This window comes from Zootoca vivipara, chromosome Z2 (assembly GCF_965207765.1).
Source record: "Zootoca vivipara chromosome Z2, rZooViv2.hap1.1, whole genome shotgun sequence".
In the NCBI taxonomy this organism is placed as follows: Eukaryota; Metazoa; Chordata; class Lepidosauria; order Squamata; family Lacertidae; genus Zootoca; species Zootoca vivipara.
In genome coordinates, this window is record NC_142585.1 from 1,537,090 (window position 1) to 1,549,729 (window position 12,640).

A 12,640-nucleotide genomic window follows, 5' to 3' on the forward strand; every position below is an offset into this window, starting at 1 on the left:
AGCAAGGGCTACCAAGGCAGAGAAAGAAAACTAAATTTTCTAGACTGATGTGTTTTGCTGCAAAGCAGAGCTGTGGAAGTTTAATAAAGAAAGACAAGCTGCAGGTGCGTCACTTATCCAAAAATCAGGACAGAAAATCGGGAAAGAAGCCCCCAAACTTTTTAAATTTTTTTTTTTACCTCTAAAGCAAACTGGGCAGCTAATTTCAGGAGGCCAGCCAAACTTTGTTCTGACATCCAGGTCTTTGAGTCTGGATCTGTTACTGCCTTCTCTATTTCATCAATTGCATTGGAAGCTTTAAAAAAATGAAGAAGGTGGAGGTGAGGGAACAGGGAAGACATTAAGGATAGGCTGTACTAGTTTATACAAGAGTGGTTGTGGTTTCTCAGATCAGCAGCTGATTGTTCAAGGCATACAGATGTCCTATCTGAGGCAACAAAGTGCTCCTATAGTTGTGCAAGTACATAGGCTTGTCTGTCCACTGTGCTCATTACTATGGTTACTAAACCCCTAATCTGATCCCTTCAAAGGCCAAGCATTCCATTTTCTTTGCCAGATAATCCACAGATGGAGCGTGTTTAGCCCTATATGCATAGCCAAAAGCAAGGGCAAACCAGGTCAGATCTGCATATGCTGAGCTATATGCATAGATGCAACCCATAGAAATAACAACTCTAATGTAACTAGCGATATCATGCATCTCACTACAGCGCAAAGGACAGTGAGGTGAGTTCAGCAAAGTCCAGGGGCAAACAGGCAGATCCACACCACACACTTCAAGTACCTTCAACACGCAATTGAAGCACATGAATTTGACCAAAAGATCCTGGGAACTGCAGCTTTCTCCTCACAGGGTATAATTCTTGGCACCTTTAACAAACCACAGTTCTCAGCAGGGCTTTTTCTCAGCTGGAACTCACTGGAACTCAGTTCCACCACCTCTCAAGTGGGCACCATTGCCCACTATAGGAAAACAAGGGAAGCACTCATGGTGAGTTCTGACATCTCCTTTTCTAGAAAAATAGCACTGGTTCTCAGGACGATATTATGGCCTTGGTTTTTGTAACGTGATTCTACTGTGTGAACCAGCATGTTAAGTAAAGTTTGGATATTCCTCACTCTGAAAGATTTCTCTGAGTGGCTTGCTAGTCAAATCAGTTTGGAGACTGTAGCAAGTGTAAAAGTTCTCAAACAAGCAACTCTCATCCTTACACAAAGAAACAAACTTGGATTTAACATGGTATATTTGAAATCCCAAAATATACCATCCCGATTCCAAATACGTGACCAAATAACTGTGGTCAAAACCACCAATGGTATACACACATAGGGATAATAGTTACAGTTAGCATTCATATAAATACTCCCAATAATTGCAACCAGGAAAGAAGCATGTTATCAATATAGGAAACCCTTATCTGATCATGACTATGTACAGTGGAACCTCGGTTTACGAACACCTCGGTTTACGAATTTTCGGTTTATGAACGCCGCAGACCCATCTGGAACGGATTAATTCACTTTCCATTACTTTCAATGGGAAGGTTCGCTTCAGTTTATGAACGCTTCAGTTTATGAACAGACTTCCAGATGGACCCGTCTGGAACGGATTAATCCACTTTCCATTACCTTCAATGGGAAAGGTTGTGGCTTAAGGTTAAGTACGGACAGGTTAAGTACGGACTTCCAGAACCAATTACACTCATACTTTGGGTTAAGTACGCTTCAGGTTGAGTACTCCACAGACCCATCTGGAACGGATTAATCCACTTTCCATTACTTTCAATGGGAAAGTTCGCTTCAGTTTATGAACGCTTCAGTTTAAGTACTCCGTGGACCGTCTGGAACGGATTAATCCACTTTCCATTACCTTCAATGGGAAAGGTTGTGGCTTAAGGTTAAGTACGGACAGGTTAAGTACGGACTTCCAGAACCAATTACACTCATACTTTGGGTTAAGTACGCTTCAGGTTGAGTACTCCAAAAGACCCATCTGGAACGGATTAATCCACTTTCCATTACTTTCAATGGGAAAGTTCGCTTCAGTTTATGAACGCTTCAGTTTATGAACGCTTCAGTTTATGAACAGACTTCCGGAACCAATTGTGTTCATAAACCGAGGTACCACTGTATCTCTATTCTAAGATAAGAGAGAAGTTACTGGCATTCCCAGATGAGAATGTCATTGTCCGTGGCACTCAAAACAGAGAGCCAGTATGGCGCTGCAGTTATACAGTGATGTACTAGGACTATGTCACAGGACTGGTACGAAGATAAAATGGGAAGAGGAAGAATCATGTAGGCTACCTTGAGTTCCTTAGAGGATATAAAGGGGATATAAATGCAATAGGTAAGTAATAAAAACCCACAATCCTGAAACCTCTGTAGCCCCCTTCTCATTCTGCTAGCTGATATGTTCTGACGTAACAGATTCCAAAGCCTCAGATCTCATCACTGTAATTGCCAGTGAATTTTGCCCCTCTAACATCAAGAATGCTAAGGCAAGTTGCTCGAACATGCTATTAATCCATGAGATAATGTTGGGCGATCCCACTCACACTGACCATTCACTACTTCATTGCCAGAATGTGACATGGGCCTGTCTCTCTCCCCTTTAAGATGCTCTAGGTTTCAATTTCCATGGCTCAAATCCACACTGCAAAAAGTGGGTGGTTGTGGCTCCACTACTCCTGTTTGGCAGTCCTACATAGAAGGGAGGCAGAAAGCAGAGAGCCTGTTGTGCTTTCCTCTGCGTAACTTGCATACTCTTTTCAACAACAGAAACCTATTTCTGCAGAAGGCAGTATTGTTACAAATATAGCTGTGGACAAGGATAGAGAAGACAACAATACAGCTTGCTGAAGTTAGAGGCTGTAATGTTTAGTGAGTTTAAGGACAGAAAACTACAAAACCCAAAGTTCCCTACCCTCTTTCACCTCTAAGTCCTTCTGGACAAGATAGGAGACCCCAAAGCAGAAACTATGACTAAATTTTCCACCACCTTCTGTTTTTACCTGCTTCCATATCATTCTCTAGGATGGCAATTTTATAGAAATAAAAATAAGTGAATATGCAGTTGGGATGGTGCCTCTCTGCTTTCTTCAATGCCTCCTTAGCCTGCAGACAGAGGGATTAGCAGGGTTGCTGATTAAGTATTAAAGCAGAGACAACTAACAACAATTAAACACACAGGATGCACGTTACACGTTGATATTATTTACATCATTCCACAGAGAACTTAGGGTGAGAGCCACCAACCTGGCATCTAAGAAGGCGTCTAGTGGTGGCCCTGGGCAGGTGCCCCAGGTTTCGAGCTTTCATTTATTTATATATTTATTCATTCATTTTTAAGTCTTTAGCCCTCCTAAGAAAGAAAGTTAGGCAGCAAAAAGTGCATGTCTCTTCTAAGTGATTTCTGTGAAATGAAAATGGTGTATGGCTACCTCGTATATCTTTCCTGGCCCTGAGGAAATATTTCCTGTTGCAGAGGATTGGGCTGGATTACCCTCAGAGTCCCTTCCAACCCTACAAGTATGATCCTATATTAGGCAGCACCAGTATCAGGGAGGGTGAGTGTCATCTACATAATAAGGACTAGCATGACATGGTTGACGTCCAATAGTAAACATAAGGTTGTCTCTCTAGTTTTGTATCATATGACAAAAGCAGCCATTTTGTGTTATGCCACGCCTCCTTTGTGGTAGCCATTTTGTGACTGGCACCCCTGTACGATCTCAATCAAAATGTGCCCATATATTTGAAGCTGTTGGCAACCCTTGACTTGGGGGTTTAAAAACCAAGGGGAGAAACTATTATCATCATAATGTTAGATTAACAGCGCAAGACAAAAAACTTACGGTTCGGACCGCGGAGCGCTAGCTGGCAAAAACGGGAGCTCCGTAACTCCCGGTATACTTGCTGGAGAAAAGGGGGGCCCGCACGGCCAAACGACCCCCCAAATAAGGCTGGGAAGGCGATTCCTACCCGATACGTCGGCGGTTCCCCAAAGGCTCTCCCGGAGACCTTCGCAATCGGCAGAAGGAGGGGGAGAGACCTGGGCACTAAGACGAGGCAAGACGCTTCCAGCACAAGCCGAGAAACCAGCTGCGTGCACGACAGTAAAGAACTCCTTTTAATATTCAACCCCTACGACAACCCCGAGCGTAAATAAGACAAAATAAAAGATACCAGAAGGAGATTGGCACGAAGATCATCCCCCCCCCAGCAAATTCGAACTGCCTTAAAAGTATAAAGGAAAAAGCGGGGAGTGGGAAGGACTCAAAAGAACGAAACATCGCGCATACAGGAGACGCTGACTGGGGAGAAACAAAGTATTCGCAAGCAGGGGAAACAAGAACTTTTTAAAATAGGACCTGTTTGAGCTTTGATTCTGTATATTACTCATACAATGCAGGACAGAATTGTGGTTGGGAATTGTGAACTGTAAATTGTAGGAGTGAAGACGATCTGAGAGGACAGCACGAAATAAAGTGGGCTACATTAAGCCCCGCACCGGTCATTTTAAAAGTTGAATTTAATCCCTCTTTCTTCCCCTCCCAAACCAAGTGTTTGAAATAAAATGGCGACGACACACTAAAGACTATGACTAAGCAGACAAGGCAACACAGTAACAAGAAGTGACGTGTGCAGTATTTTAGAAAGAATAACTGAACAACGGACGGCTCCCTTGCAAGACAGCGACACAAAGTGGAGACTGCAAGTATAATAAACACCCTCCTTGAGAAACTGATTTAAGAGTGACACCCAGTGGATAAAAAGAGACAGTGTGGGTAAATTTAAAAAAAAAAAACATGAATAAAGGGAATAAAGTAAATTTAGCCAGCAACTCCCAAAGAAGAGTGTCTTCAGCAACAGCAGAGCATGACATGGATCTCAGAGAACTAATTCTAAGTCTAAAAAGCGACATTGGAGAGATTAAACAAGATCTCACAGAAATGAAAAAAGACATGAATGAAAGATTGATAAACCTGGAAGATAAAGTAGAAAAAATGGAAGGGAAAATGGACTCAAATGAGAAAGATAAACAAGAAATTAAAGAACATATTGCCAAAGTAGAGGAAACTTCGAATAAAGCAATAGAGAGTATACATGAGGTGCAGGAAAAAAACCAAACAATGGAAAACTCTCTGAAAAACCTCTCCAAAGAAAGACGTGAAGGGAAAAAAGACTTAGATAAAATGAAAAAAGACTTGGAAGACCAAAAGGAAGCCTGGGAAGCTACGCAGGATGCTCTTGCTATGCTTCAAATGAAAATGAGAGAAAAGATTTTAAGGTTCCGGAATATTCCGGAGATTCCTAATGAAGACATTGAAAAAAGATTGATAGTGGCGCTGGCGAAATGGCTAGATCTAGAGGAATTGGACATCGAGACCCGACTGGAAGAAGCCTTCAGGATTAATTCCAAAAAGGCAAAAGCAAATAATTGGCCTGGAGACTGCTTAGCAACGTTTACCACAATGTGGCTTAGAAACAAAATTTTAAAAACCAAGGGAAAGAAAAAATTTGTGATGGATGGGATTGAAATAATCATAATGAAAGAAATTCCCCCCAGGCTGATACACAAAAGGAAAAAGTATCAGTTCTTAGCAAAAGCCTTAAGTGCAAAAAAGGTCTTTTTTAAATGGGAGTACCCTGAAGGTATCGCCTTTGCATTTAAGGGAAGAAGCGGCTGATAGATTCTTCAGAACTTACTCCCAGGAACTGGGAGGAGACAAAATGAAATTAATTAAAGACCAACATCAAACTAAGACTGATGAAGAAAGGGAGGAAGAACATAGCAGCAAAGAAGATGAAGAAGGAGAGGAAGCACCAGAGGAAGAAGAGAAAGAGGAAGGGGAAACAGAAGGATGAATGGAAAGAACAATTCATACAATATATATAACTCCTTCATGTAAACATTAACCCCCTCCTATTCAGTGAATGTACGGTACCGGTTGTTCTAGTTATTCAATAATTTAACAATTATGACTGTTTAAGTAATCTTTACATAACTGCACAAATGTAGAAATTAAGATTTGTTTCCTTGGTTCTGCTTAGTATAGAAATTAATTTGACTTCCTTTTAATAATTTTTCTTATTGTGCCCCCCCTTTTTTCTTTTCCCTTTTTGTTTCTTTTCTTCCCTTTTTTTTTCTTTCTTCTTTTGTATTTCCTTTCCTACTCCCTCTCCCTTCCCTCCCTCCTCCCCTCTTTCCTTTTTTCTTTCTTCTTTTTCCTCCCTCCCTTTTTCTCCCCTTTCACTTATTTCCCCTCCCCCCTTTTTTTCCCTTTCTTCTTTCCCCCCTTTTCTTTCCCTAAAATCTTAATAAAAGGAAAATGGATTTAAGAATTATTTCACGGAATATAAATGGCTTAAATAACAAAAAAAAACGGAATAGGGTGGGACACCTATTAAAAAAACAAAATTTTGATGTCATTTGTCTCCAAGAGACACATATAAATAAAAAACATCTGAGGGTTTTAAAGAATGAAAAATTAGGAATGGAATTTGCGACGGCAGACGCAAAAAAGAAAAGAGGGGTAGTATTCTATGTTAAGAAGAAATGGAAACCAGAAGTTTTATGGACAGACAATGATGGTAGAATAGTAATGATAAAGACAACTATCGAGGGTGAACAGTGGATCTGGGTGGGCCTTTACGCGCCAAACGGGAGTAAAACAGCATTTTTAGAAAAATTAGAATCTCAAATAATGAAATATGATGAATATAAGATTATGATAATGGGGGACCTGAATGGAATAATTGATCCGGAATATGATAAAAGCGGAAGGGGTATGAAGAAATATAAGACAAAATTACCGAAGCAGTTTATGAATATGACTAGAAATTTAAATTTATTAGACGTTTGGAGACATAAAAACCCCATTAAAAAAGAATTCACACACATTTCGGCCAGACATCAGACCGCAAGCAGAATAGATATGATTTGGATGTCAAAAGAAATAGTGTTAAGAACTCAAAAAGTAGAAATCAACCCCCGGACATTATCAGACCACAATGCAATAAGTTTAGTATTAAAGGCAGGGCAAAAAGAAAGAAATTGGAGACTAAATGTTTTTATGTTGAAAAAAACAAATATAAAACAAGAAGCGATTAAAAAATTAAAAGAATATTTCCAATTAAACAATAATGGTGAGGTAGACCTAAATATAGTTTGGGATGCTGGGAAAGCTTTCATGCGTGGGCACTTTATAGAACAAACAGCTAAAATTAAGAAAGCTGAGGAATTAAGGAAAGAAAATTTAGTACAAGAAATAAGGAATAAAGAAAGATCCCTACATAAAAATTATGATAAAAATATTGAACAAGAATTAAAATTATTGAGGGCAGAATTTGCAAATATAATTGACCAAGAGATGGAATGGAAATTAAAATTCTGGAGATATAAATACTTCGAATGGGCAAATAAACCGAGTAAATTATTGAGTTGGCAGATTAAAAAGAGGGAAAATGAAAAAATAATAAGTAGAATTAAATCAGGGAAGAAATTCTTTGATAAGACAGAGGAAATTATGAAAGTATTTCATAAATTTTATGAATCCTTATATCAGAAAGAAGAGACGGATAGCCAAGAGATTGATGAATTCTTTAAAAAATACCAGCTTCCCAAAATTCCACTAGAAAAAATGACATTTTTAAATAAAGAAATTACATCAATGGAAATAATAGAAGCAATAAAATCTATGAAAAAAGGGAAGACTCCAGGCCCAGATGGGCTACCTATAGAATACTACAGGGAATTTCAGGAAATAATATTAACTCCACTTAGAGATTTAATGAATAAAATATTGACAAAAGGGACGGTTCCAAAATCTTGGACAGAGGCACAAATCACATTAATACCCAAAGCAGAAGCAGACCCAGATTTACCACCCAACTATAGACCGATTTCCCTCCTAAATTCGGACTATAAGATATTCACAAAAATCTTGGCAGATAGATTGAATAAAATCCTGGAAGAATTAATACACAAGGACCAAGTTGGATTTGTGAAGGGAAGGTCAACAAAAGACAACATTAGAAATATAGTAAATATTTTGGAATGCCTTGAAAACAGAAGAGACAAACGGGCAGCCCTTCTATCTATTGATGCTGAAAAGGCTTTCGATAGAGTCTCCTGGGCATTTATGATAAAAACAATAGAAAATTTAAATTTAGGGGAACATATGGAGAAAGCGATAAAAGCTATTTATAAAGCCCAAGGAGCCCAAATATTAATAAATGGGAGATTAACCAACAGAATAAACATCGAAAGAGGCACAAGGCAAGGCTGCCCTTTGTCGCCCATTCTTTTCATATTGACTTTGGAAATTTTATTAAAAAATTTAAGAGAAGAGGACACCATCAAGGGAATAGTAATTGGCAATAAAAAATTCAAAGTAAAGGCATATGCAGATGATATAATCATAACCACAGAAGATCCAGTTCAAAGTATACCCTCAGCATTAAAGAAAATCAATGAATTTGGCAGATTAGCGGGACTGAAAATAAATTATGAAAAAACTAAAATGCTGGTAAAAAATTTGGAAATCAATGAAAAACAGGAGCTCCAGGAAAAAACAGGTTTAAAAATTGATAAAAGATTGAAATATCTGGGCATTCAAACAACAATAAAGGGGATAGATTTGATACAGGAAAATTACAGAGTAATGTGGAAAAAGATAAAGGCAAAGATGGAAGAATGGAGAAAATTGAAATTATCATTACTGGGTCGAATCTCTTTAATTAAAATGTGTGTTGTCTCCAAAATGAATTATTTATTTCAAAATTTACCGATTTTAGGGAAAGATAGAATTTTTAATGAATGGAAAAAAGATATTACGAAATTCATCTGGGAGGGGAAGAGACCGAGGGTGAAGTACACAATTATGATAGATCATAGAGACAGGGGAGGCTTCGGCCTCCCTGACCTCGAGATATACCATGATGCGGCCGCAATCGCATGGATTAAAGAGTGGATGGAGCTTAAAAATACAGACCTTCTAGATTTGGAAAGTCAAGGATTGGCTTTCGGCTGGCACCGTTACTTAATGAAAGATAAAATAGAAAAAAAAGAACATCTTTATGTTCAATATAATTAGGAAATCCCTGTATTTAGTGTGGCAGAAATATAAAAGGTTTTTTGAGCCAAAGACCCCTTGGTGGCTTTCACCCCTAGAATTAGTTGCTGTTAAAAGAACTAACATGGATAGTAATTGGCCCACTTATAGATCTCTATTAGAAGAAAGTGAGGGAATTCTAAAATTAAAAGAATACGCACAAATAAAACACTTATTAACCACCTGGCTGCAATATTTTGAAATAAATCAAAGACTGCAAATTGACAAAAAAATGGGGTTCGATGGGGAAATGTCAAAATTAGAGGAAATATTAATAGTGAATAAGAACAAATATATAAAAAATTTATATCAGATAATTTTAAAATGGAGAACTGAAGAAGAAATGACGAAGGATTTTATGATTAAGTGGGGTCAAGACCTGGGAAAAGCTATCCCAATGCAGAAATGGGAAAATTTATGGGAAAAAGATCTAAATTTCACGCCCAATTACGATCTTAAGGAAAACATTCTGAAAATGCAAAATAGATGGTACTTGACCCCACTAAAAATGTCTAAAATGTACCCAGGGACCAGCAATCTATGTTGGAGGTGTAGAAAGGAGGTCGGAACATTTATCCACATGTGGTGGAACTGCAGTGTAATCAGAGAATTCTGGGAAATGCTGTATAAGGAATTAAAGAAAATGTTAAAGTATTCCTTTAGGAAAAGCCCCGAAATGTTCCTCCTTGGAATGATACCTGAGGACATCCAACCAAGCGATAGATGTACAGTTAGCTATGCGGTAGCAGCCACCGGGTTATTAATTGCAAAAAATTGGAAAACCCCGGAAATTCCAAGTAAAGAAGATTGGCAAATAAAATTATTTAATTATTACAACTTGGCGAAAAATCATGAAGAAATCAGAGGGAAAAATTCAGAGGAGACCATAAAAATCTGGATACCATTTATTAATTATATTAAGAATAAATTGGAAAAACCAAACACAATCTTAGATGTCTAACAATTCTGTCATAAATAATTTACCAAGAGAGTATACAATTCTGCTAACATAATATGTATATATATTTTTCTTTTGGTGTTATGGAATGAATTAAGGTATGTAACGAATAAGTGGAATACATAAGGATAAGCTAGAAACAGGATGAGAAGCGCAGGGGGTGGGACAGGGGAGGGGTGGGGGGAAAGGGACGAAGTGGGCTCAACAATGAGATGAGACAAATGCTTTTATTGATTTTATTGGTTTGTATTGTTTTTTCTTTTTTGATACTAATAAAGTTTCTTTATAAAAAAAAAACTTACTGTTCTGTTGCTTCATTTAGGGTTACTTTTAGCCAGTTGTTGTTGTTGTTGTTGTTGTTGTTGTTAATAATAATAATAATAATAATAATAATAATAATAATACTATAACAAATTAATTTTAACTGTGCACAGTTTGAATGCATACATATGGCGACAGTCTGTTAAGTAGTATGAAATAATTAAAAATATTTAGATTGGGCATGCCTGCTCAGTACTAAATCCCATTGAAGTCATTAAAATGTGTTACTGTAGGCTTGCAGCTACTGGGCCAGGTTGAAGTCTCTTGTGTTGATAGGCAAGGCTCTGAATAACTTGAGGTCCAGGATATCTTAAGAACCACCTGAGCCCTTATATTCCAGCCTGATCACTGAAGTCATCTAGGGCAGCACTGTTAAGTTGTCCCCCATGTTACAGAGGCCCAACTGGCCTCATTCAGAAATTGGGCATTTTGTCTCGCCAGTTCTATGCTAAAATATCTCTTGAGCAGCCAAGCCAGCTGTCTGAGTGATTGCTTTGGGTTGTTGTTATTATGTTGCTATATACTGCCCTGATGTTTGGCAAGAGGGTGGCGTGAAAATACTTTTGCAAATAAATAGAACAAGAGCGCAATCCAACGCTCTCCTGTGCACTGTAGGTTTCTAGCAAAAGGGGTTGACTCGGCTGCTGCAACTATGCTGGTGAAAAGAACATGCAGGACATGGGAGCTTCCTGTTAGAGGCTTTTGAGGTAGGGAGATGAATTGGAACCACATGAGGAAGGGCCATGCACACAGCTTTGTTTCCTGAGTAGTCGAGTACAAGCACAAGTTTGTGACCACAGGTGAGGGTCATAGGGTGCCAACAGCTTCTCTGAGCAAGGCAGAACTGGCTGCAACAGTTGCCTGGGCTGCATATGATGTTCCTTTAGGTGTTTACAGTACAAACACCTTTGCACCTGTGCCTTTGCAACAGACCACACGGGTGATAGAACCATAGCTTCAGCTATCAACTACCAAAGGAATATATGCAAGGAGAAACCTCATTTTTTCAGGTTAATTAATGTTAAACTGTAATAACCTAAACACGAGGAGGAATTTGGAAAAGTACCTTTCCCTCTCTGAAGGCGAACGATTTCCATCACTGGGTGGTGGTGGCAACAAGGCATGCAAAACCTGAATGCAGCCCTTGCTCCTAACAACCTTTCGTGGGGCTAGCATAACATACACCTCCAACATTAGATTAATAAAGAAAAAACATCCTTCTTGTGGGATGGGTTTTAATAGGTAGGAGAGGATATATTAACTGCAATTTGTCCCTCCGGGCACCCACATGTGTGCGATGAACAGAGTTTAAAAGTCCCACCCTTAGCAGCAACATTAAAGGAATTGGCTGTCAGGTCTTCTTTTAATTAAGTCCAGCTGCGAAGCAAGCAGATTTCCCCTTTTCGTTTACCCCCCTTAAAAAAGAAATCAGACAACAGACTCTGGAAGCTGCCTTAAAATATGATATACTTACTCATAGTGTTGCACTGGCTCTCAGCTACAGCAGCAGTAAAATACATATATTTGCAGTAAAAACAGTCTCAGGCATATGGCCTGATCTGGAGCAAGTGGACATCCGTCTTCCTGCATAGATGGTCAAAGAGCAGGGTGGGGGTGGGGAAATACATATTTGACTCCTCCCACTTGAGAGAGGAAGGGAAATGACGTCACACAGAGCCCTCTCTATGAATTGCATTTCTATGGTCTGAGTGTCTACCAATCAGCAACACAGCTCTGTGGCAATCAGCCCCTAATCTTACTAACTAGCAAGAATAAGCAATGTTAGGCTTGGCTGCTACATCTCCCACATTTCAAAAGGAAGATTTGCCCCTACCCCCACCCCACAAAACACCCCAGGCCTGATAATATTAAACAGAAGCAAATTTCAAGACTTTCCATAAGCTCATGGAGAAGGTTAAATTGGAAATAACATTAGCACCTGAGGCTGGAGAAATACCTTGAGAGGCTCTTTCAAGCGAAGAAAGCAAGCAGCCATATTCCTTTCTAAACTTGCAATGTTCTTCTCTATTTGTCCACTTGAGTAGAGTTGGAATGAGTAAGTGTACCATTCAAGGGCTTCATAATACTTTTCTTCCTAGAAAATAAGCATTGTGTCTTAAACTGATTGTATTCTGTGAGTTCCTAGCTCATGGGTTGTGAACAAGTATGCAGTTGTTCTATTCTTCATCAATAGGAGGTTGGAGAGCGTGGTGACTTCTCAAAGCCAAGCGGGCTTGGATAA

At 38.9% G+C, this 12,640-nt stretch overlaps 1 protein-coding gene across 2 annotated transcripts in view; it reads right to left on the reverse strand.

Moving 5' to 3' along the window:
- The window catches only part of TEX11 (testis expressed 11), a 59,373-nt gene that overhangs the window by 18,567 nt on the left and 28,166 nt on the right, over positions 1–12,640 (reverse strand). For both annotated transcript variants that reach the window (XM_088665189.1, XM_088665188.1), the window contains 3 exons: positions 12,356–12,493; positions 3,015–3,117; positions 180–295 (listed from right to left, as the gene is read on the reverse strand). In XM_088665189.1, the coding sequence (XP_088521315.1) occupies positions 180–295; positions 3,015–3,117; positions 12,356–12,493 (357 nt within the window). The remainder of the gene's footprint in view (positions 1–179; positions 296–3,014; positions 3,118–12,355; positions 12,494–12,640) is intronic.